This window comes from Symphodus melops, assembly GCF_947650265.1.
Source record: "Symphodus melops genome assembly, chromosome: 18".
In the NCBI taxonomy this organism is placed as follows: domain Eukaryota; kingdom Metazoa; phylum Chordata; class Actinopteri; order Labriformes; family Labridae; genus Symphodus; species Symphodus melops.
In genome coordinates this window covers 17267852-17293265 of record NC_136708.1, presented here as the reverse complement: position 1 = coordinate 17293265, position 25414 = coordinate 17267852, and the positions used below count along the sequence as shown (strand labels likewise).

At 40.9% G+C, this 25414-nt stretch overlaps 2 protein-coding genes across 3 annotated transcripts; one reads left to right on the top strand and one right to left on the bottom strand.

The window, feature by feature from the left end:
- Positions 1 to 9238: 9238 nt before the first annotated feature.
- cks1b (CDC28 protein kinase regulatory subunit 1B) lies at positions 9239 to 11909 on the bottom strand. Its single transcript, XM_079367382.1, has 4 exons — positions 11785 to 11909; positions 11516 to 11583; positions 11208 to 11335; positions 9239 to 10476 (listed from the first exon to the last, which is right to left on the bottom strand). Exons 2-4 carry the CDS (start codon positions 11572 to 11574, stop codon positions 10427 to 10429), a joined length of 237 nt encoding a protein of 78 aa, XP_079223508.1. The 5' UTR covers positions 11575 to 11583; positions 11785 to 11909; the 3' UTR covers positions 9239 to 10426.
- Positions 11910 to 13810: 1901 nt separating this feature from the next.
- Positions 13811 to 24727, top strand: pbxip1a (pre-B-cell leukemia homeobox interacting protein 1a). 2 transcript variants are annotated; one of them, XM_079368930.1, is made up of 11 exons: positions 13811 to 13942; positions 14742 to 14869; positions 15671 to 15755; positions 15854 to 15921; positions 16714 to 17377; positions 19000 to 19233; positions 19566 to 19589; positions 20025 to 20059; positions 20230 to 20325; positions 20505 to 20685; positions 20805 to 24727. In XM_079368930.1, the coding sequence occupies exons 2-11, from the start codon at positions 14798 to 14800 to the stop codon at positions 21833 to 21835; spliced, it is 2490 nt and encodes an 829-aa protein (XP_079225056.1). In that variant the 5' UTR covers positions 13811 to 13942; positions 14742 to 14797; the 3' UTR covers positions 21836 to 24727. The 2 variants fall into 2 exon arrangements, with proteins under 2 accessions (XP_079225056.1, XP_079225057.1); XM_079368931.1 differs by lacking the exon at positions 19566 to 19589.
- The last annotated feature ends 687 nt before the right edge of the window (positions 24728 to 25414 follow it).

The window sequence follows — 25414 nt, the reverse complement described above, 5'->3', positions numbered from 1 at the left end:
AAGCAGGAAGAAGATGTACCATGTAATAGTGCTCTTCCACCTTTCAAACACGAGACAGTGGCAGTGCAGAAGCAGAAAGATTTTCCCCAGACTTTTACCTGCAGCTGAGTTGGAGCCAGACAAATTCTGATGTCTCTTTCATACTCTAAGATATAGTCATAAGTCCTCACAATACAGACACATATAGTTGTATTGAAAGAGGCCCTGCAATTTCCACTGTATCTCAGAGTCCGTGGAGGGAAATTGGACATAGAAAGAGTATGAATCTGTCAGCTCATTCTTCACCGCTCTGCCACAAATGCGTCTATCTGCTGCAGCCGCATAATTACAGAGTTATCAGAGCCTTTCTCAGGTCCTTGGCTACAGACAGCATATGAAAAGACCCCAATTAAGTAATTATCTATAAAGGTAGAGCCTAATTCAGTCATTTGAGCTCCAAAGAAGCATTGAGATTGAGACCACAGTGGCTGACAGCTAATTCAGAAAGTAGGGCTAAAAGCATTAAAGCTGAGAGGAGAAAAAAAACACGGAGAGGGCTTGTCATCTTGTAATGCTCTGAAAAACTGTAATAGCTGGGTTGAAATGTCTGGAAAAGATTCAAGTTTAAATGTATGCTATGAACATTACAGGCCATATTGATTTACATGTCCATTCTCCCAGTTATAGGGCAAGATTGGGCAACTAAGAGTGGACGTCTTTTTTTTTTTGCTTGCCAACCTTTTGTTCTGCTGTTTAATAACAGCTAAATGCTGCTGTCATTTCTACAATTAGTTTCTCACACCTTCACGCCGTCACTCTTCGTCTTTAACACGCACACTGATGTGACAAGTCCTCCTGCTTATCACAGTCCAGTCATTTTAATGATCCTCACAAATCAACACTACTTACACCATAAATCAAAGGAGTTACTGTTGCAAATTTGGCTATTTTATCACCCTTATATGCCATGTATGCTTTGTCTAATCTAAAACATGGGATGCCTTAAAGGGATTGTTTAGTATTTTTGAAGTGGGGTTATATGTATAATGTAAAGTTTATTACCAAGGTTCTTATTAAATGGGCCGAGCTGACTGGGATTTGATGTGGCTAATACACCTATTATTGATATTTACCTCACACATTCCCCCTTCAAATATACCAAACTATCCCTTTCATTTTTATATTTTTCCAATATTATCAACAATGTTGGCTGCTATTGCTTCTTCTCATTTGGCTAATAAATGCTCATTGTTTGACCTCCTATGCTGGAACGCTTTCCTATTTATTCTACATATGATCCCTTGCACGTTTCATCTTGATACAAATTTTAAGTTGTTTTTACTCCAAATCATTGTTGTTGTTTTTTTTTTGTTTTTTTTTAGTAGACTTCACAGCCAAGGTAGAGGTCTATCCACCAAAGAGTTTAAGGAATCTGCCAGTAAAAACATTTATTTTTGCCACTGTTGGCCGTTTGAAACTGCATCGTTGACTAAAATAAAGATAAATGTTCAGTAAACTAAGTGGAGTACGTATATGTTTACTTGTCTATGATATTAATTTTACCTTGTGTGTCTTGTGTTTAAAACATTTCTATCTGCATTTCTGCTTTATCACTTACATCTGTAAATGGTTTGTGAGCTTCCAGATGAAGATGGTGTCGCTGCTTTGGTTTGTTGTGATGTCCTGAGCTTTCTCTTTTTGTCTCTAGGGTAGTATCAATCTCAATTGTCTGCAGTATATTGTTTGTCAATGTGTCAACAATGCTGCGGCGAAGTGGAGTGATTGACGACTTGACTTCCTCCTTGAGCTTACAATAGGGGATAGTGACAATTGCAGTTCTGGCTTTGTATAACTTTCTGGCCTTGTTCTGCAGTACATTTTAAGTGTATGTTAGAGAGCGACTGATGTTGTACATTTTTTCTGGTGGATGTCGAGCTTGAGCTGTGCTGAGGGTCTTTTTTATTTTAACAACAGAGCTCTGGCTTGCTCTGACAATAATCAACAAGATGATGGCGAGACACATTGTGATGCATTATTCATTTTTTTTTTGTCTGTGTCTGATTACCCACTACCATTTGACAACCATCACACTCAAAATGTGTTTGGATTACAAGCAGTGAGGAGTGAAAAGGGGGGAAATGGTTCATGTATTGCCGATCTATCATGCAAAGAGGGTGTTTTTCTGCAAAGAGGGGATTGAAGTAGAGATTCACAGACTCACTAGGAGTATAGTTCATAAACACGACGCCCTAATTTGACACAATGTCGTTCCTGAGGGAGGATAAGTAGCCTCGTGAGTGGTCAATAAGTCAGACAGTGCTCCATTAACCATGAAGATATATCCCAAGTGCCAAACCAATTCATAATGTTTGATTTGTGTGGGCTCATTTAACCATTTCAATTGATTGCTGTCATTTTGGAAGTGTGTTGCCGTCATGGGACCTGAATGGAGCGGCTACTTAAGAGCCGACATTGCTGATCAATAGTTCAGTCTCCAGGTCCAGACAGCATCTCACACATCAAGGCCATATGGAAGTCCTCCTCCAGCCCTCCTCTGGACGGATCAATATGCCGTGCAAAGGTAAAATCACATTCGCTCCCAACATTCCGTCAACAGGTGCAGTTTAATATGCCTCATTTATACGAGTGAGTCATCAAATTGGCCCTCGATTGAGATGCCTTGTTCTACATAAAGAGAGCAGTCAGACGCTTCGACCGTTGCTGCTATACTAATGTTGAAAAGACCCCTGAAGGATCTGCCAAGGTCGAAAATCAAGATAAAGTGCTTGGTCGATTCTTAAATTGATTTATAACCCACCTTTCACAATGAGCTCTTGAAAATACATGAGTCAGTGCCACTGTGTTTAAGGCATATTTCATTTTGAGCCTTATTCCATCTACATCCACAGGGTGGTTGGATAACATTTCTGTCCGCCTTCAAGCCACCTCCAGGGAATGATGGAGTGGAATCTAAGAGACCTCTAAAGCTGTACGGTGTTTACAGTGCCGCATTTTAAGGACAGGCAGTTTGACCCCTGCTGCTCATATCGATGGGCTTTACTGATTTTTCTGCTGTTGGACTCTTTGTGCTGTTAGCAATCCCGACAGGCAAGCTAACGAAACAACTCTCACTGACAATCTCAATATCCTTTTTCAATAGGGCCAACTCATAGAGCAACTCTTACACAAACATAAAGTCCAGTGAGCAAAGTCTGCGAGGTTAGATCAATACAGCTAACCGGCAACACGTCCGTGACCAAACATCTTAAAATCAGTATCACCAGAGGTGCCAGCGTCGCTCCTCAGACCAGATCAATGTCTGACCAGCTGACTCCATTAGAGGACTTTTTTTTATCAACAGGAGTGAGCAGAGAAGGTGGAGGAGTTACAGCTGGCTCAGGATTTAACCTCTTGCAGGAGGTTGAGGCTGTATTTAAGTGGATGAACTCATTAAAGATGTTGGTGGAGCTTCGCTTTTTTTTTTTACTGGAGGAACTGGTAATCCTGCCAGAAACTGCATGTATTAAGCCTGATTTTAATCCCTTATTGGTAGCACCCCACTTATTTCAGAATGGAGAATTTCCACCAGATTGGATATGGTTTGACGTGATGTTTCAGGGCACTCCCATGATTCATTGCTGGAAAAAATCAAAGTGTTGGCTCAGGAGGAATCAGTTGTGTGTCTAACTTGGCAGATTTGTAATCATTTTATTTGTCTTACAGTCCAGTTCTGTGGAACAATTCGCCACCTAAAAGCTACCAAGATGATTTGCCACAAAGTGTAGGAAGCTTATTTCAATATTAAGACTTTAAATTCCTATTGCATTTATAGCACAGGGGACTGTTTGAAAAGATGGAAAGAGGGGATAATATGTCCTCTTTAATTGGCCTCAAACATTTCACAACAGTGAACCAATCTTATATAAAAAAAGAAATTAAGTTTTGACAAAGGCCATGAAACTTCGTTGGGGAGCCACTTCCTGTAGCTGTCAAAGTTTGAGACGTCCGTTTTCATTTTGTGGGTTAAAAAAAAGGCATGCCATGTCAGAAGCTCACAGTGGGGACTTTTCATATAGTGCATTAAGACTTAAAACAAGTTATGTTCCCTTTCTCTTTGTCTTTTATAATGTGCTCAGCAGTGCTTTTGCCTCTGGACACATCCCATCAGGAGCTTTGATTTTATATATGACACTCATTTTAGCCGGAATTGCCCTTCTGGCCCCCAAGGTCTCATGTCCTGTCTTAGAGGGCGGCGGATCATTTTATGTTTTCACTTTTCCAGACAGAATCAGTCTGACGCAGATTAGTGAATTGAATTAACTAAATTATACATTTAGTCAAATGTATTATTCAACGATTAATTTATCCTGGACAGTTTGTTGTTTCACAGGATATGAACCTTAGAATGCAATTCTGTGTTTTTGTGTGTATACTTTGATAGATTAGTCTTATAAATTATTTCTCGCCGTTCATTTTTAGAGGATGATTCACTGGACACTCTAATGGAGCAATTTTGGGCTCTTTGTTCCATCAGCCGTCTTTCAAACAGCAGCTCTCTCTATCTCTCTCCTGCACTCTGTATCAAGCTCTACTTCCTTTTAGAAGGCGTCCCGCTGTGCCAAAGACACAGACATAAATACCTCTTCTCGCCAGAGCACTTTCCATCTCCCTGTCTGACCTTCTCTCTCTCTCCTCTCTTTCCCTAAATGTGTTTCTCTAAGACGCTCCCTTTTTTTGTATTTCGTTTCCATTCACGTCTCTCTGCTACCTGCTCCTGTTAAGACTTCCCCTCTGCCCTGCATGTCTTTGTCTCTTCGTGTCTCACCTGCTTTTATCAGTGAAATGTTCCCTCTACACTTCACACTCTGCTCTGTCCCTTAAATGAGCACATCTTTACATCATGTTATCCTTGATCTCACTCTCCTCTTACTGCTCTCCACCCCCCTCCAAATTATCCCCGGACCTAGCTAAATGTAATTACACTTTTGGGAATTCTCCTGATTGATAAAAGGAGCAATGCTGATATCAAACCAGTGTGAAATGTGAAACAAAAATCACGAGGCTTTAATGTGTTCAGAAAGATATTTGTCTGTCCCTAGAATTTTAATTTCTAGTCATTTCTTTTAGGGTTCAAGGCTAACAGGCTGTAAAATTGAGATTATTTTTTTGAAACATGTATTTCTATAATTAAGTAAGGACGTATGTAAGGCGTATGAAGTCTAAAAGACGTCGTTTTAAAGCTCATACTCTGAACTGAATCTTATTGAATTGAAACTGATAAGAAGAAGCAACAGTTTTGAGAAGCAGTTTTTTTTTTTTTTTTTTTTTTTTCGTGCAACCTTTAAATAGGCCAAACATGTGGTCAGAAAATCCTCTCAACAAAGATTTAGTTTTCAAACTTACAGAACCTTTTCGGGAAATTTCCACAAATAAAATTCAGATTGTTGTTCATGGGTGAAAGTCACGTTTTCTTTTTAGGTCAATCTGGCGAGATGACAAAGAGGATTTACACTGTTTAAATAACATCTTCATACATGATATTTAAAGATATACAATGTCTTTTTATCCAACAGAAGAAAATGGTTCATTTCTTTGTCTTCCTTAATTCAACAGATCACACAATTAAAAGGATGTCATCCTGGGATTAAGAACTATAATTGGAATTTCTGCCTTTTTATGACCTTTCATAGACCAAACATTGATTCACTAAATGAATAAACGATCCGATTCTTCAATGATGGTGGAAAGTATTTTTAGGTGGAGCCCTCACTCCAACCACTGAGTGTATTTGCCTTGATATTTGTTCAGGGTGAACCAAATGAAAAAGGAGTACAGAGCTATTTAAACTGATAGTATAGGTGAATAACGCAGACACTGTAGTTTTTCAATAAAAAGGTCTTGGTCTTATAAACAGCTTCATTATATGCTGTACCTAGCTATATATTCTAAAAAAATAAAGCCTCAGATTAAGGTGAGCATTTACTTTTTAAGACTCCAACAGGAACCAATTTTCAGCATGATTCATAGATACCTGTGGCAGGCGCTCAAGCTCTTTTTCCACCTTAAGGCGTCAAACATCTTATTCTGCCCAGCGCACATCGCTGGATCTCAGCAGGAGGCTCAGATTGCTGACCATCACAGCCCAGTGATTACCTTGGCAACATTTCCAGGAAATAGTCAGAAAATCTCCCTGTGATGCACAACATATTTTCTTTCCTCCATTACCCATGACTTTCAAAACTGTGCAGTTACTACCCACCGTGTCTGTCTGTCCCCATGAGCCCTGTCTGCACCCCACTGTTGTTGTGTGTGCATCTGGGACACAAACATTTGCTTTTGTTTGATCAGAGCTGCATGAGACTGCAGAAATTCAGCTACGAATGCGGTGTTGGAGAACAGAAAAAAATCTGTTATAGTGTAACCCTGAGTGACGTATGCTTTGTTTACATTTTGCTTCAAAGCAGCATAGAGTCTAAGCCAAAAGAACAAAACCTCTGAATTCGTTGGAACCGTCTCCAACAGTTTTGGTGTTGTGCTTTACTGCCCTCCACAGTCCAAAGAGTGAAACTGAATTATTTTAGAGCTCTAGATCTCTACATTTGAAAAAGGTTGAGTTTTTTTTAATTGGATTGTTTTGTGAATGGATTGCGTTCGGTCTCTCTTCAGTCCTTAGTATCTGAAACATTCAGCCCAAAAGGAAGCGATATAGATTTACATTTCCCATAACCAGATGAAGACCATTCCCAAAGACAAATGAATACTCGAGACATGAACCCTCAACACTTCAACACTTGCTTTGGCTATCCGTCGTATAAAACAAAGTTTAAGGATCAATCCCATTATTATTTGACTGGACTGCTGTTTGAAAACTAAGTATGCCAGATTCTTAAGGTTTCGCTTTGTACTCCCCTGAATCCGAATCATCAAAACAAACTAAGACATCACATTTTTACAGGGACCGAAAAAGACAAGATTCTTTAGTGTAATGATAGACTTGATGTACTTTGATTTCTGTTTAAAATTCCATCATTCAGACGGGCCATGAAACTCAACATATTATGATGATGTTCATGTTCTGCTGGTGGTTTGAGTTCATGAAAATGACAGATTTAAAAACCTCAGCCTGGCTAACAGAGCCCTTTAGTCCAGCTCTACCTCTTTACAGCATATCTTAACAAACATTAACTCAAATGCTGTTCTGTCTTTCAGCCCACATCATCCTTGTGTTTTGTAATGCGGCGCTGCTACTGCTAAAATCACTGTAAGAGCTCACTGCAGCTGTAATGACGGCTAAGTGTGTTCAATTTGAACATCAAAATGACATGTAATTAGTGGACTAAAAAAAAACTCCATTATTTATGAATGTGTCATGTGTTGAACATTCAGTGGTTCTGGCTCCCATGATGTGATTTGCTAACATTAGTCTTCTTTGATAGTCATCTGAAAGCCACTGGGTTTGGGTCTGCACCGAAGACTTACAGTGAGTGAGAGCTGTGAGTGAGTGGTTTACTGTAGAAAGCGCAGGTTTTTAGTGTCAACGCTAAATATTCAAGTCTACAGTTTTCTTTACTAGTGGTGTCATGTTTATGCTGTAGGTTTATTTCAAACAGTCTGTTGTTGCTACATTTTATGTGCATCTGTGTCGGAGCATTTGGCCCATTACTCCGCAACTGCTGCTGCTAAAATTATTTCAAGGGAAACTTTTCAGGGTAAAAATAATAAAACCGGGCTGAACAGATTTTTACTGCAGGTTTTAGACAAGAAAACTTTATTTATGAAATGCTGAATCCTGTGTTTTTGTTGATGCCCTTCATTGAAAAACAGCAATAATCCACTTGCTGTTTACACTGAGAGCAACTTTGAATGTGCGGCAGATGCTGCATCTGCTCCTTTTACGCACTATCACCATCATAACGACTTCTCATTCAGGAAAACATTTTGTCCATGAAGCTCGCACACACTCGCTTGTAGACTAGAGCCACATTACACAGAAAATGAGGGGATTGTTTAGATTGGCACGTAAAAAGAAAAACAAGCAGTCTAGTCACAGTGCCAGACAACAGATGCGTTATCACTGTGCCACTGGAAGGACACCAACTGTGCACAATAATATCACACATCCACAAGGTGTGCTGTCTGGCATACATCCCTGTGTGTTTGTCAGATCTCAGCTCAATCCCAGCAGGGCTCATCACATTATATTATCACAGGTAAGGTGATGTGCCCCAACACCTGATTATCGTACACAAGGCATTTTCACACATTCTCCTTTATCACACGTGTAGGGTTTAATAAAGTGGTTTCAATGTAGAACACTTGATGTTTTCAACAAAGGGAAACAATGAAGCTTTGTAATCGTTACTGTAGTGTCAGTCTTTAGTGATGATGGAGGCAACATGGTGGGGATAAAGAGCTACTACCTGAACTGCTGGAGGAAAATATACACAATTGTTTTAATTCGTAAAATATCGACTGACTTCAATCCTAAAATGACTTAATGTACGAGACATTAAGGAAACGTGCTGTGTTGAAGTACACAGCAGCCAGCATGTCCTCCTCTTTGGTTTAGATTCTGGTCCAGATTCTGTTCCTGATTGGTCTGCGTTTGTTTTCACCAGAGAAGTTAGGCCGTGTTAAGGTACTTCCACACGCTCCAGACTCCCGGGAACAATCTTCAATCCCTTACATAACCTGCTGCCTGCTTTGGTTTGACTGGTAAGTGTATCCAATTGTAAAACTTAAGATAATAAAAGGAGCAATAACAAAAGGAAACATTGCTGACAACTTTAAATGACTCCTTTGGGCCATAGTTGCAGAGGATTTGAAGGATTTTTTCCCCCCCAATCCTAATTTTTTTTTTTTTTTTTTAACTCAGCATATCATGGTTGATCCTGCACCAGTTTAGCTCAGTTTGTAGAGCATATCTACAAACATCGATATCTCAGCAATTTGCCTGTTCATTTTGTTTGTAAATGTGCCAGTCTGTCTGTTCAAATAAATGATATTAAAGTGAAAAGTTGGCAAACCCGGAAATGTAAAGGTCTCACTCTGAAGCAGTCGCATGATGCTGCTGTACTAAATGGGACAACATAATTCCACTCTTTTAAGTAATTTGATCTTCTGATATTTTCACATTTAGAAAACAGGATGAAAAAATAAAAAATAAATCTGTGACTAGAAGTCTCAGCACACAGGAGATCTGTCCAACACTGATCTTTTTCAGGTCGTTTCATCAAAGAACGGATACATAAGAAATCAACCTGTTACAACTTTGTTTAATAGTTCAGGTAGAATAGCTTTGTTTTCACACACAATCATAAAAATGCATTCAGTCACATGAACTTAAACAGTACAAAAAGGCACAGATTAACAAACAAGTATTCAAGGTGTTTTCTGGTCTAAATGTTCGAAAAGCAGCTCAGTGTGGGGGGGAAAAAGGCCTGAGGGTAAACATGACGAGAAGAGTGAGGGCACGTGGTCAGTACTCAGTGGATGTCAACAAGTGCCTTCTTGAAATATTCATTAGTCTGCCAACATCTTTTCTTTTTTTTGTCTGGGTTTATTACATAAGAGCGATTTCAGATTTGGTCTCTGCCATCAAAACAATAACAATTTATTTTTCTACTTTCACATTCTGTTTGTTGTCAGTGTCTGTGTGTCATCATACAGCAGTGGGAAATCACACTTACTGCCACAGCAGAGATCCACTCTAACACGTTTTAAAAGTTTACATTTATTTCAGTTAGGGCAACAAGTTCATAAATACTGAGCAGCTCACTGGCACAACAGACAAGACCAAAGAGATGTTTTTAAGTCAAAGCTGATTCTTACTGAAAGGGGATCAAAGCTACTTTTTGTCTTAGATGCGATCTTCCATGTACATGACAAAAAAATGTTAAATGCCAATTTTCAGTGTCATTTAAACCAAGCAGCAACATGTCACTTTAAACCGCAAATTGACATTCCAGAGACAAAAGCAAATGTAGAATCCAACTATAATATCCGACCTGTGTTCTAACCCGAGTATGACCCAGAATGCACTTCTTTCTGTTACTTTATGTTTGAACACGTCTCACCCCCCCACATCTTACAGCAGTTGTTCTATAAAGCTGGATTATCCAAGCAGGTTCAACATGTAGGTGAAGTCAAAGAGGACAGTGTGAGCTGATATGAAGGTTTCTGGCAGACAGTGTGTCACATGAAAAAGTCTTAACCCTAAGACAAGGGCGGTGATTTTTTTTTCTTCTCTTCCTTCAATACATACTCCATTCAACAACCACTGTTCATAAATGCAATAGTCCTTCTTCAGGTCCAACATGATCAGCCCAAGTCACGAGTCACCTACCACGCAAGACATCATGATCTGACAGAATGATCCCTAATTAGATGAGTCCATCTGTGGCGCGTAAGTCAGGCTGATCGTCAAGGACCTCCAGAATATATCCCTTTATGCCTTCTGGCTGGTGAGAGGGCGTCGGAACAGCAAGATGTGAGGCTCTGCAGGAGTGGATAAGGCACATACTGTGTAAGCAAAGCTAGGGCACTTAACGGTTGTGCTGCGCTGATTCCTAACAGAGGACACTCGACTCCCATTCTATTATTTTTAAACAAGGGCGAGGTCACGCTTGGCACCTGCTGCCCATATGCTGGTGGTCACCAAGTCTATTGATATACTACTTAACTGCCCCGCCCCTTTAAATTGTGTAACCGCATCATTCATCACCTGGGTGAATAGATGACACAAAATCTGGGACATAAAAACAACATTTGCATGAAATGTCAATCAATGACACAGAACAGCAGGCAACTTTCCAGCCTAGCCGTTTGATTTAGTGTATATGCAATCTTCATCTTAGGGGTAAAAAACAACAACAACAACAACAACAACAACAAAAACAACAAAAAACACATTTTTTGTGCCGGGTTGTTAAATAGTTATACTTTAAAAAATGTTGACATTTAAAGTCCAAGACATGGAAGCTTTTATACATCTCAATGTCTAAAATATGGATTGTGACATTCAAATTAGTTAACTTGCACCTTTGTCATTGCTTAAAGGTACAGTTTGTATTTAAAACCTTGACTAAGAGCACTTAAAGCAGTGGTTGTCTAGCAAAAGAGGAGGCATAAAAAACAAGAGTAGATATTGATCGCTTTGTAATATGTTCATTATGGATCACTTGTTAAAACTACTTTTCTTTGTCTAGCAAAAGAAAAAAACGAGATACCTGGCTGGTGGATCATGTAATGCACCCATCCTTGGCTCTGTTGGACCCCCAGGTTCCTCCATTCAGTCTCAGACATCAAGTGGGTCTTGGGTACACGCTTTGCAATATCTTTGGGTAACATGACATGTCTGTGGGGGGGGAAAGGCCAACATCAACAGAAAATAAAATAAACAGTACTTCAACAATGAAAAGCAACTTGTTGAGCTCACATGGGAATACTTTAAATGCAGTGACAACTTGATGAAGTCATTAAACTCGGACATTACTGACCACGATGAACGACACATCACACATGAATGACTACAAACCTGTACTCGTATTTCTCATCGTCGTATTTGTCAGAGTAGTAGATCTGTTTGTGCGACATGACGAAAACCTAGGAGGAAAGGATAGAGGATCAAAAAATGCAAATCCAGAAACGAAACACATGAGCTCCAAATATAACCAACCAACCGTGACTAACAGTTTGACCACCGTCACCGAAGTTAGCCCAGAAAAAGTGCAACTTTCAACAACTTCCGTCAGTTTAAACTCCAAATAAGACACCACATCTATTTAACGAGGTTGTAAAAGTTACCTTGGAAGACTGTCAGGCTATTCGGCTGAGGATAAACGCAAATTATTCCGGTTTTTGTGTCCAGCGGAACCGCGACGTGCTCCTCCTTTCTTTGTTTCCCTCTCGAATGTCCGCGAGCCCGCTTCTCACCGTTCAAATAGACGTCGCCTCCTCCCATTGGTCCAACGCACTGAAGAACCGTCTTACCATTGGTCAAGACTGTCAGTCGCAGGGAATAGACGTATGGCTATAGGTGTTTCTGATTGGCCAACAGACAAAAATGTCGTACTACGTAAATTCCGGAAAGTCAACAATCCGATTCAAACCTGACACATTTTTAATGTTATTGCGTAACAAGTGACCCAGATGTTTTCACTGTTTTCATTCCGTATAGATGTGCCAGTTATTCACTGGGATGGATGTAAACTGTTTAAGTACTGTATGAATCTAGTTTCTACTCTTTGTATGAGCTGCCTTGATGAACAAACAAGGATTGTAACCTTAATATTTATGTTTTTATGATTGTAACAGAGTTCCATGTGTTAAGGAGAGGAGGGGCTGACATAATGCCACATGGTCGGCTGCTCTGCCAGAATGAAATTCATTTAAAACAGACAACTCCTGAAGGATTTTATTTCTTCTTCATCAAGTGTAGCATACATCTTTATTCCATACATTCAACGTCTGATGTTGTCTTAAAGGAAAATATGGATCATAATAAAAAAAAATCACTTCCCCGGTGGAATATCAATAAGAGGTTGAATGTGGATTGTGAATAAATCAGTATTTTTTATTATGGCCTCAGTACAGTTTCTTTATATAAATGGTCATTGTTGTATGCTATCTAAAGGATAAGACTGTGTCTAATGACATAACCTCTGCCTTTGTACAGTGCCAATTCATGAGAAATATTATCTCAAGACACTTTCCTAAAAAGCTGTTCTGGACTGTAGGCTTCTCTTTATTTGTACTATTTACTAAGAGTCAACTTTCATCCATTATGAGATGCAATAAGCAACATTTAGCAAAGTTACAGTGGCAAGAAAAAACTGCCTTTTAACAGACAGAATCCTCGAGCAGAACCAGACTCATGTTGAAAAGCAATCTATTGAAACTGTGTTTGGAAAGAAAGGAAAGGATACAAACAGAGCAACAATAACAAAGAACACAGTTGTATAGCTACAATTCCCATACTAATGGTATGTGAAATGTATGTCACATTAGCAGTAACAGCTAAGTATGATAATAGACTCATCTTTCTTATATCAAGATATTAATCATAATTATGATCAAAATTCGGAGGTATGTTGTGTTTTACATAAATCTATGTCTACATTTACGTCTAGTTATTGTGCATAAGAATATTGTTTAAAAATCCAGCTTGTATTGATTCATTTTTATTAAAAGTTTTATCACATAGACCTGATGGGTTGTAATGCCCCTTTTTCTCTGTGTGTTATTGTCTGCTTTCATTTAGTCTTTTTCTGTATTATCTATGAAGACTTTTATAACTTTGTTAAAGTGTATATATAACTAAAGTGTATTCATATTGTTATTATTGACATTCAGTATCCTTTAAATGTTTTTATATCAAAGGATGAATTGAGGGTCCTCTTATCAGACATAAAAAGTAAATGTGCCATCAGAGATAAAACCGTAAACACACTTTAATTTTAGAAGAAAAGAAGTCAGATGATGAAACAAATGTCCACACAGGAGCAACATGAGTGGAGGGGTAGTCCGCCTTGGTAAGTCCCCTGGCAAATATAACTCCGCAGACGTGTCAGTGTGCGGCTGGCCCACGTGTCCCTTCTCTCCTGGATATATATATGTGAGCATGCATGCTTTTCGAGGCTTAGGTTCACACATGAAGTTGTATTATTAAAACCCAAGCGTCTACCACCTGCCATTCCCACCTGCGGACGTCAATCACACTTGGATGTGCGTCTTTTTCCCCCTGACATGACACTTTTATTTTATTGGTCCAGCCGTGTTTCAGGGGCGGGAGCTACGTAGTCTTTCCTGAAATCTAATTGGACGAAATGCGTCTTTGACGTGACGCAGCCAGGAATTCCCAAAGTTCCCAAGTTCACGGGAAGAGAGAAGCGTTGTTCACAGAAGGAAAAACAAAACGTTTTGAAGGGAAAACAAGGAGCGACTGAAATATTAACAAGTAGGGGTAAGTGAAACGTCTTCTTTGTGTTGTGTATGGACGAGTCTTGCAGGTGTTTGCAGCTCTCTCTGATAGCAGGGCCTAAAGTGAGAACACGGAAGAGTGGGAGTGGGAACATTGAAGCTACCGTCCCTTTGTTTACCATCATGTGTGAACCTCGTAATGTGTTGCAACAAACACATGCAGCTCCGCAACTTTGTTTCTTTCTCGTGCAGAAGAGGGGCGCTGTGTTCTCTGTGTTGTCGACGCGTGAGTAGGTAATGTTGAACGATTGTGTCTGAATCAGTGAAGGCTCGTGTCTGGTGGGCTTTGACCATTTTTGGTCATTTGACTGGCTCACAGATTGACTGGATGCATCGATCCGAATGAATGGGAATATCATTTCTGACCAGAACAGACAGTAGATAGCTGCTGTTGTGACTGAACCCTTGTTTTTACTGCGCAGCGGTATATCATGGATGGATGCCACAACAGCGTTACATAACTTGCATCAACGACAATCTGCTCTTTATCCCTTGCGTGTGGTGCATTAGGTCCAAAACTGTTTTCGGTATTGCACAACAGTTTTCTCTATTGCATCACTTTGCGTACGAATCATCTATATATTGAATAGATTGTGGCAGAGATTGCCATGTTGTGTGTATTTTGTATGCACAACTGTAGATGGAACTTGATTATTGTTGCGCCTCAATAGATCACACATGAATTAAAAGTTTTATTCGGTCAATATTCTTTATGTAACTATGTTGAGGTTTTCAGGACATATATGTGTTTGAGAAAGAAACGTTGTGTCTGTCATCTGCAGAATCTCATTCAGCTGAATCTGCACCGTGCTGTGCCAAGTGGAGCCTGAAGAGGGCGATGTCTGACAACAGCCACAGCACAGGCAGCAGCGGCTCCTCCACCAACAGCTGGACCCTCCTATCCCCCGAGGTAACACAGCCAGCCAGCTCCACTCAGACTAGTGTTTGGGGGAGGCTCACGAATACGAGTTTGAAATATGGCATGTTTGTACTTGCATCTCAGAGCTTCCCTCTCTGGGAACATTGTGGGAAATGATTGCAAAGTTCAACTATTTGTCTGAGGCCGTTTAAGTGTAAAATGTGTGTAGACAAGATTTTTAAGGCTTATTTTCCTCTGTTCTTAGATCTTAGTGCACAACTTAAGATTGGGCATTATGGGCACAAAGCTAACTAATTGGGATGCAGCCATAAGCAACAGCCAAAGACAATTTCCTTCCTCAAGAGAGGTGATGATGTTTGAGTTTTTGTTGAAACAGTTCCAGAGAGGCATCGATTCAACTGCCTGTGGTCTTTTAATGCTGTTTAATTTGAACACATTGTTCTGATTTACTGCCCTGTTCATATATTGACAGCAGCTTAAACATGTCAGCTCAGTATGGATCACAAATTTAGTGAAAGAAGTAGAAGAACATGTCAACATTTGAAACAAATATGGTTGGGTAAGTCAGATGTGACGTCTCGGTTATTGTGGAAGAAGTCTGTCTCTGTATCTAGTTTATTGTTAATTAAGGCATCAACGTGTCCATGTCTCAATCACAGTGATACATCATAAACTAGACATAATGATTTGCGTTCCCAGCCAGGTCTTGTGTGCATGCACAGGCATGTCTGTATTGAGTGTGTGCTATAAAAGTCAAGGTCGCTGCTACAAATCAGAGGGGGTAACTCAAGGGGCTGAAGCCTGATCTCCTGGGATCTTTTCACTCTGCAGGAAGCTGCTGTTGAGAATGTCGGGCCAGTCGATGACGGCACAGAGAGCCTGGGTGATGCCCCGAGTCTCTCTGAAGACGTGACAGGTACTGACAGTACCATGTCTGGGGATCAAACTAAACACATCATTTTGGGTTTTTTTCTTTTATATTGTAGTGTTGACATGGTGTTCATGTTATTTCAGGAGCTGCTGTGGAGTTCAAACCAAGTGACACTTCAATAGAAACGGTCCTTTCCGAAGAAGGCCATGAGGTAATGAACTATGTCATGGTCAAATCAGATCACGAGTCTGACCTTTAAACAACTTTGTTATCAAGAGAAGTCTATATCCCAAACGTGCCTACATCACTGTATCCAGCTCCATTTCAATGTTATGTCCTGAGGCCATTTTTTCCTTACCAATGCCGACAATCATGTGTAATATCAATTATCTTCTATAAATGTAAATAACCTAAAAACAGACTCAAAAAACCTTGGATAACTTTAGGTTAACCTCGGTTCTGTTTTCAGGCTTCTCTGACGTGCTGCATTTGATCAAGAATTCACTTTGTTTGCTTTTTGTTTTTGCACCTTTCAAAATCTGTGTGTGGAAATATGATAGCTGACAATTTGCTCTCTCCAGTAACAGCAATGTTTGTCTCCGCTGCATTAAAACAGTTGTTTCTGCGGGGGAAGGCACTTCCAAGTTATTTCTGTGTAAGCTATTACTTATTGAGGGTTAGTAAATTATCAGAGGGGGCAAAGTCTGATTTTCTAAATTCTTAGGCTGATTTCGAGATTTAGCGATAGCAGTATGGGAACAAGTATCAAAACACTTTTGCTCTTTAACCTTCTGTCCATATGTGGACAGTGTGACCTTTATTTAATGTAAAGTTTTTAAAAACGACTACAAGTGTACTGAGGGCAATGTGGTAAGCTATTACTAAAAGAGAAGAACCATAGACAAAAAGGATGAGGGGAGAATGATGAACCTCTCCTGCTCTTGATCCAACCCTGTCTGTCACAAAAAGATGAAGTCAAAGTATCCATAACTTCTATTTCTAGGTGTGTCAGGAGACGGCTCCAGAGTCTGGGGAGGGTCCCATCCCTTCCAGTCCGTCACGTTTGAGTCCTCTACCCCCACATTCTCTTGACCCCTCTGACCTCGACCTGGAGAGTCAGCCTCCAGTCATCCATGACATGGTAACCAGCTCCCCCAGTGACAATGAACCCCTCGGAGCCACGCCCTTTGTCACCACCATGGATTTGGGTGCTCCCCTCGATCTTCCTGCAGCCGAACTCTTACCAGAGGAGCTTGAGGAGTCATGCTCTTTTCCTTCGCTGACCGAGATCCCCGTCTCTGCAGAACATGTGCTCGACGCCGCCCCTGATATCACGCTGATTCCCGCGAGCCCTGTCGAGGAGAGTCCTGTTTTCACTGCGATACCTGAGGTCAGCATCCCCACTGTGACCCTTACAGCATCTGATGCCCCCTCTCATGTCGAAGCTGATATCAGCGTCGGTCCAGAGAGCAAAGAGCCAACAAGCCACGTCCCACAGAGCCCGATGCCAGAGATCCCTGTCACTGTCAGTCCTGCGCCGGAGACTGTTGGTGCTGTGGATGCTGAGGAGGAGGAGGAGGAGGAGGAGGAGGTGGCCGTGGAAGAGGCAGAGAGAGAACCAGTAGAGCCATTGACCCAGGACAGGGGAGAGGAGATGGAAGAAGAAGGTATCAATCTACAGAGATGTTTGTGTTATGACATGTATGACACATCAGGCTGTGATATTTTTTACTGGGAGGAAGCTTCCAGGAAGTCAATCAGAGCTCTGATAGTGGATCCCAACACAGGTTTTCCTTTTTAGGCCTCAGTTTACTTCTCAATTCTGAGGCTTTACAAATTAATTGAAAGAAACATAAAGAGAGAGAAAAAGCATTCGTGTTTACTTTTGGCCCACTAATAACTCACTTCACACACAATTTATGTTACAGTGTTTAGGAGAGGAAATTGCTTTACATTTGAAGGTGTTTCAAAAGAAGTCTGAGAGCCAAACTGCAATAAGAGACATGAAACAATCAGTGATTAACATAAACGTTCATACTTTATATTTACATACTCTACCAGTCAATTATCCCCTTTAACCGACTTTAGCCTTTGCCTTTCTTAGCTGCGCTTATAGAAGGCCCTTATTGGTATATTGTTAAGTCATGTTAGCGTGGCAGCTAGTTGTTGAGGTATCTCTTTTGCAGAAAACTCCAGCTGGACAGATTTTCAACACTGAGTATCGTCAAAACCCAAATATGTGAGAAAAAACAAACATGTGACACAGATAGACAGAAACATCTTATATTAGCTTTTAGGGTGAATAGCTGGACTGCTGATTAAACCTCTCGCTTCTCAATAATTGTGCATTTTGTACAGTCTGATGAATAAATCAGTCACAGGATCGAAGGAAATACAGAAAGATGTTTTGCTTCAGTAGAGCTTTCGTGTCAGTATTTAAGCTTCCACACAGTCATTAAAGGAAACAATGCGCAATATCCTGGTATTGTTTCTTTTGTATATCCCACATTCTGTTGACAAGAACAAAATAATAGAATAATTAAAAATCAGAAAACTCATGTCAAATCTAAGGTAACATGCAAAACAAGAATTCTCTAAAGTTGCACAAACCAAAAAAGAACACAACATCCCAGGAAGTCTAAATAACCAAACGTGTGATCGCATGAAGTCAAAATGAGGCTTCAGTGACTCCCTGTGGGGTCTGAGGTTTGTAACCGAGCCTTGAGGCCACATTAGTGGTCCGTGGCTCTGTTGTTATTCTCCGTAGTCTTTGAAGGCAGAAAATGAGAGTCCTCTCTGCAGAAGAATTTGTTGAACATGTTGCTTATCTGTGTCGCGCCGGCACCAGCTGGCAAGTGATGTGTCCTATTGACGGAGAGCCGTGCACCCCACTGAGAAAATGAAGAAACCTCCATGCATGAAATGACTGTTGTTGTAATTTAGTTCAGAAAATGTCATCCATTCTGCCCCCCACCACCCCCAAATACTGTTTATGCAGTGTTGTGTTTTTTCGCTCATGTATCCACTTAGATTCTGGTATTTCATGCGAGGCAGTCTGCCAGCACATAATTATGCTCTTGGCAATAATATCTCCTTCTGACACTTTTGTAGCCAAAGATGTCTGAATGATTTATCCCGGTTGGTCTGGGACACATTATATACATGTGTTTTAACTTTAGGCTCTTGTCATTGTCTGCGTGATAGAATGTGACATCCCTCTGCTGTGCTGCCATCGCTTTATCGTGTTCATTTCCCTCTTCCTTTCTTTTTTTTTTTTCTTTCTCCGCAGAGCCTTCCAGTAGTTTGGATTTGGGCGACACAAGCAGCTTCGACGACGGACTGAGGAGGAGGAACGTTCCCTCCTTCGAGGCACTGAGACCGAGAACGTCGGATGAGGAAGACGAGGAAGAGGAGGTGGAGTTCAAGCTGGCCGAGAGGAAGGAGGAGAAGCCGTGGTTCTCCCTGAACAAATGCATTGTGGGTGCTCTGATATTGCTCTTCCTAGGCTCCCTCTTTCTGTCAGGTGAGTTTCTTTTACAGCTTGCCAGAGCTGCTAGCTTGCTTCTGCCTTTCAGGATCAGAGAAATAAATCTTCTAATTGAACACAAATATACATTTTACACACCAAAAAGCCCTTTCTCAGTCTCCTGTCACAATTGGTTTGCATGTGTAACATCAAGGATTTGAGGAGTTTTGCGCTTTTTTGTAAATTTAGTCAAAAATGACATCATCACACATTCACTAAATTGTCAATGAGGTATTTCAGTATAACATAAGCACATTTATTTGCAGCTGTCAGTGCTGGGCACATGTCTGTTTTTAGAAATTGCTGACTAAGCTGTGCTATGCCAACAGGTTTCCTCTCTGACCTGGATAATGGTAGGTCCAGTGTTGCAGATAAGACAGCAGTGTAAGCTCTTACGCTAACTCGCTAACGCTCAGTAGCTCGTATTAAGCGCTTATCTGGCCTGACACTTCACGCAGTGGCAGCAGAAAAAAGGCAAATAACATTGATTCTGTGCTGTACAATAACGCTCGTTATCACTGTGTGGAAGCACTCACTGGATGTTGAAAGGGCGTATCGAGCGGAAAATGAGCTAGTGCTGATTATTTGCTTGGTTAGCCAAAATACTTTGTATGTTATGTCATGGAATCTGAAAAATCTGCCAAAATGACATCTTTGTACACAGGCAGTGCCTGAGCTTATGCACTTCACAACAAAGGCTTCTTCTTCCTCTGCTGTTTCAAGACACAACGAGTCAATAAAAGAGCGTGTTGTGAGACTGACAGACGTGTTGTGTCCTCCTCTGACAGGTGACTTTGACGGGTCCGATGAAGAACAAAGCCAGGTCTGTCCCTCTACTCTCTGCTCGCAATCTCATTGTTCGATGTCGTCCGAAACATGTTGAAAAAGAAGAATTTAAAGAATACTTAAGTCTTAAAACATAAAAGACAAATGCTAATGATAGGATCGTGTACAAATATGTGTTTTCTTCATTTGCCAACCTTTTTATTCCAGGACTGGCTTAGCAGTGATCCACAGGATATGAAAGAGCTATTGGATAAGCTGACACAGGAAAACCACCAAATCGCTCAGCTAGAGGCGCAACTACAGGTCAGTACATCAGTGATGTCGATGCTAATGAGGTCGGATCACCCTGTCTTGATGTGTTAATGCACTGCAATAAAAAAGAAAAAAGACGTTTTCATTCAATTAATAACATCCTGCAAAATCTGGCTTTGATTTCTAAATGTGTCTCCCTTGGTATCGTTGCTTTCTTTTCACGTCTTCAGTCCCAGAAAGAAGAACTTGACTCGGCTCTGAAGACGGCGGCAGCAAACGATAACAAAGAAGTGAAAGCAGGTATGGAAAAGGAAAACATGAGGCTGAGGGAGGAGCTGTCGTCTCTGCCCGAACTGAAGAAAGAGCTGGAGAGTCTGAGGGCCAGAGTGACGGAGCTGAACCAGCTCACAGGTAAGATGCAAACATGGAGTACAATTCTTGTATGTATGAAGATAGACACTTGAGAGTTACTTCATGATATAACTTATCACCGAAGCCTTTATAACTTTGATGTGTGGAACTCTTTACAGCTGATCAGGTGGTATCAGCAGTGGAATCAAGTTCAAGCCCTCACCCAGCAAAGAAAGATGAACATAGTAACCAGAAGGTATCTGGTCCAGAGAAGAAGAGGGAAACAAGTACTGGGGGAAGGCTGAAGGAAGAACTCCAGCGTCAGAAAGTCCTTCTGGAGGAGAGCAGGGAGAGACTGCAAGGGATGAAAAAAGACGGAGGCGACAGGAAACGAGTGAGGGACAGTTTGGAGGAGATCCAGAAGAAGCTGTCTGACCAGGTGGAGAGGTGGGGGAAGAAAAAGCCACAGGAGGTCAAATGGAAAGGGAGCAAGGGCAAAACTAACGAGAGGGAGCACTTGAAAAAAGACGAGAGGAAGGAGTGGAGAGGAGAGAAGGATAGGAAGCACGGCAAAGATGGAGGATGGAAGGAGAAAGAGGAGAAGAAGGAGTGGAGGTCTGAGAAGCAAAACTCTCACAAGGAGGCATGGAGGAAACACCAGGATGAGTGGGAGAGGAAGAAGTGGGAGAGGAAGACAGACCGGGAGGAGAGGAGGAAGGAGAAACCGTGGCATGGCAAGCATGAGAAGAACTCCCACAACCACCATCAGCATCAGCATCAGCAGCACCGTCAGCCCCAACAGCACAACCAGATCCACTTCTGGAAGGACCAGGAGCAGAAGCTGAAACGCAACATCCGCCCCGCGATGGGCTGCTTCTCCTCTGAGGAATGTGCTGCCAAGGAGGGGCTCTACCCAGTGGAGCTGCCCGAGTTCGAGGAGCTGCTGGAGGGCTACCTGAGCAAGCTGGAGGGATCCTCGTCCGAGAGCAAGGACAAGCTCAGGAAGCTGACCGCCGGGTTCTTCGAGGGCGGCGTTTTCATCCACGACAGGGTTCTTTTCAGTGACTTCGCAGAGGACGTGGCAGACATCCTGGAGGACATGGTGGACGTTTTGGAGAACGGCGGGGGGAAAGAAGACGACGACTCCCTGGAGGAGGCGATGGAGGAGTTTGAGCGGGAAGCGCTGTGGAAGTTTGCAGCCACGGCTTAAAGAGACAGAAAAGTGGGGAAAGGAGTTAAGAATAACAACAGCGAGAAGCAGCACAAGTGGTGGTTTTTAGGACATTTCTTGCCTACATTCTCCTCCTCGGAGCTGTAATTGTAGTAGCTTCAGGTGCAGAGTGCCTGTGCCTCTCATAAAACCTGTCCCTTTGAGTCTTTAATTATAAGCTAGACTTGTTCTCGTCCTTTTGGACTTAGTTTGTGTTACCTACCTCTGTCAGCTCATGCCTCCTCCTCCTCCTAATGAAAAGCCCCTCAGTGATGTGTTGTGTGGATTTCACTCCGCTGTAAAGTGTCTTCTCGATAACTAGTGCATGTTGCAGCGCATTATGTAAATTCAGTAATATTCATATCACACAAAGATAAATGGACTTAATGGGGACGGTACTGCTGAGCAGCAATGCAATGGTTAAAAATATTCATATCGTTAAAGAAAGACATGATTAATGGTAAAAAACCTTTTGCAGTTTGACTCTTCCCTCTCTGCAGAAACAACTCGCCACTTCTCGGAGAAGGCTCAAACAAATGCTGGGTGGTTTTTGTAGATCCCAATTTGCCTTGAGTCGGTTGGTAACTGTCCCATCATAGGGGAAGAGATCCTGGTTCTTTAAACGATAAGAATCAGATCAGGTCAGACCAGTTTCTTTTTTCTTTTTTTTTGTATGTGTGTGTCAGCAGGTCTTTAATACAATAGATTTTGGGAAACCACACACACACACACACACAGCGTTCTGTTTGAGAGCCCCGGGCGTTTGACAGACTTTTCATCTGCGGATGTGTGGAAAAACCAGGAACCGGTTTCAGTGCTGCTCCAAAAAAAAAAAAGAAGCGATGGGACAAAGTGATTGCGATAGCTAAATGTGTGACCGCTAAACCACTGCAGCACTTTTCTCAAACATTCACATTAACAGCTTTTTCTTTCTCTTTACACTTGTTATTTTGAGACCATTAGTTCTCATTTTCGGGACCTCTTACACTTGATTTTCCAACACTTGGGTATTAGAGCTTTCAAATAGAATTAAGTGATCCATATTAATACCCAAAGACTTTAATTTCATTCATTTACTGATTAGCCCGAAGGGATATTTGCAATGTACACGTTTTTTTTTTGTTGTTTTTTTTTTATCCAGTTCTTTTTTTAACAGCTTTATATTAACTGGCATGCAAACAGAAACACATAGGAAGCTGCTGTTTTCTTTTTGTTTAGTTTTATTCTTTCCCGTGAAAGAATCAGACGAATAGTGAAGTGCAGACCAGAGCAAAGTTGATTCAGTATTGCAGAACTGCTTCTTAGAGTTGAGTACTTTAAGGCAAAACAAGTTTGATTCTTTTTTGTTTGATTCTAATGACAGTGAAGTTTTCCCTCTTTCAGAGGATATGAAGTTGAAATTGACAGATTGTGAATGTTGTTTCTCATTTTTCAGTAGTTAAAGCTCCTGTGAGGATTTTTTAAAATTGTCATCAAACAGACTTGAACTAATATTGATCCTTCTTTATGAACTCTGAAGGTGAATGACACCATCAGTATGAAGTTTGTGTTCCTCTACAGTTATTTTTAATGTTGGAAACTGCTGCTTCAGGGTAGGTGTCAGATGAGGCGAGGGTCTGTGTCCGCTAATGCTGTTATTTTTTTTGCCCGTGCAGCACACATTTTCTATTCAAAACAATGTCAGTGCTCCGCATCCTAGGCACTAGAAAAAAATATATTTGTTGCTGCGCTCTCATTAGGAAACAGTTCAACTTTGGGAACACTGCAGCGCTTCAATGTCAGTTTTTTTCTCAATGACCAATCACAATCCATAAGGGGCGGGGCTTCTGATATCAAATATGTCAACAACAATGCAGAGGGTAAACATATATGACTCCTGTTTACTGTTTTTTTAGTACAGTTTCCACAAGTAGAGATTCTGCCAGGACAAGGACATGATATCTTATACATTACATTTTCTTTGTCAGAGTTCCCTTAAATAAAAGCAAATATTAAGCACAGGGAGCCATTTACTACTGAGGAAAGACAAAGTGCTGTGACTTTTGTAACCTAGCAACAGTAAGTACCTGTGAAGTGCTCTGAGGTGGATGTTGTGCACTGCCAGCGGGGAAAAAAATTAGCCCTTAATGGACACAGTTAAAGGAAAAACTGGGTGTGATTTTATTTAAACCACATGACACATTTTCAGGTCAAAATGTAGCAAAGAGATAAGTGGTACCACTTTGTCCACAGGGGGCACCAAAATCGACAAAGTTCCTCGCAGGAGTTTTGAAAGAAACGTATTAGTGTTTCATGTTTATTTATTCTGTCGGTAAACTGTAACTCTTTTTCTCATATGTACCGAGAAGAACCATAGACAGTACGACAGGCCGTACACATTGAATGTGTGAACAGAATTTTAGTTTGCCAGATACTGCTTATGTGCCTTTATTAATGTAGACGTGTTAGACTTAACAAGAGGTCTTAGATTCTTATTTGCAACATTACAAAGTTACTTTACACTGCTCGAAATGTTCTGCTGTTTATGGAGCAGAGCGTGAATGTCGTCGAGTTTACACAGCAAGTGATGAACGGATCTTTGTTCAATTATCTCTGCTGTTCAAGGAGTGGCTGGAGAGTGTTTAGACCAAAAGAATCTGAAGAGAGAGCTTAATTTGAAGTTTGAGTTTGATTAAATTGAGTACTTTTGTCTTTGTGTGAGAACAGCCGGGCTCTGCGCTTTTGAGAGAATGCAGCAGCTGGCTCAGATGTGCATGTAATTGATCCCTGGAGAAATAGTTATGACGAAATAGGATCAAATTTGGATTATCATTTTTATTTGTTTTCAATATCAGTTCTGTCATGTTGTAGGAAGTCATTGTTAAGTTCAATAAAATGTTTACCATTGGCCAACATTAGTTTGTCTTTCTTTAATGTATTCAGTGACTCGCTCTGGTGGGAAGTGGACATGCTGGCATGGCAGGCATCTATTATCACAGCTATGTTGCCAAACTAAAATATTTACATCCAGATTAAATCCTCCAAGCAGGAGCTTACATGTTAACAGGAACAATCTCTCATTCAGTCTGTCCTCCTGATACAAGAAACCCAACCAGTCATTGACCTGATATGCTGATAAACGAGAATGTGAGCAATGATCGAGAGGGGTCAGACACTAAGAAAGTGACTAACAAGCTTGTCATTCTTTGAATTCTACACACCAGTCAACCTGCAAGTATTTCTCGATGTGTCTATTTTCTACGTTTAGAGTCCAACATGTCTAAGAGTATAGCTTTGGGAGGAAAAAAACAATCAAATCCACTCTAAAGTTAAAGCTATTTCCTAAAATGTAAAAACAAAAAAAGAATGTCTGAATGTATCTTGCACATGATAGAGAGAGTGTGTTGTCCTCAAGGCCTTTTTATTTGAGTCATGTTTGCTATAAACTAATTACTGCTGACACTGGCATGATTCAGACTCTTGATTAGAATGGCCTGACAAAAAAATGTGCCATCAGCTCTACAAACACACTGAAATGGGTTTTTGTGCTTTCATCAGTACAAATTTGCCCTTTTTGTCAGAGGGGATGACAGTTTCTCC

Coding starts and splice junctions, on each gene's coding strand:
- cks1b (XM_079367382.1), bottom strand. CDS start 11,574: ATGTCGCACAAACAGATCTACTACTCTGACAAATACGACGATGAGAAA. Junction 11,336..11,515: donor GATGAGAAATACGAGTACAG/GTTTGTAGTCAT, acceptor CCCCCCCCACAG/ACATGTCATGTTACCCAAAG. Junction 10,477..11,207: donor TTACATGATCCACCAGCCAG/GTATCTCGTTTT, acceptor CCACTCCTGCAG/AGCCTCACATCTTGCTGTTC.
- pbxip1a (XM_079368930.1), top strand. CDS start 14,798: ATGTCTGACAACAGCCACAGCACAGGCAGCAGCGGCTCCTCCACCAAC. Junction 15,922..16,713: donor TTTCCGAAGAAGGCCATGAG/GTAATGAACTAT, acceptor TTCTATTTCTAG/GTGTGTCAGGAGACGGCTCC. Junction 19,590..20,024: donor CCTCTCTGACCTGGATAATG/GTAGGTCCAGTG, acceptor CTCCTCTGACAG/GTGACTTTGACGGGTCCGAT.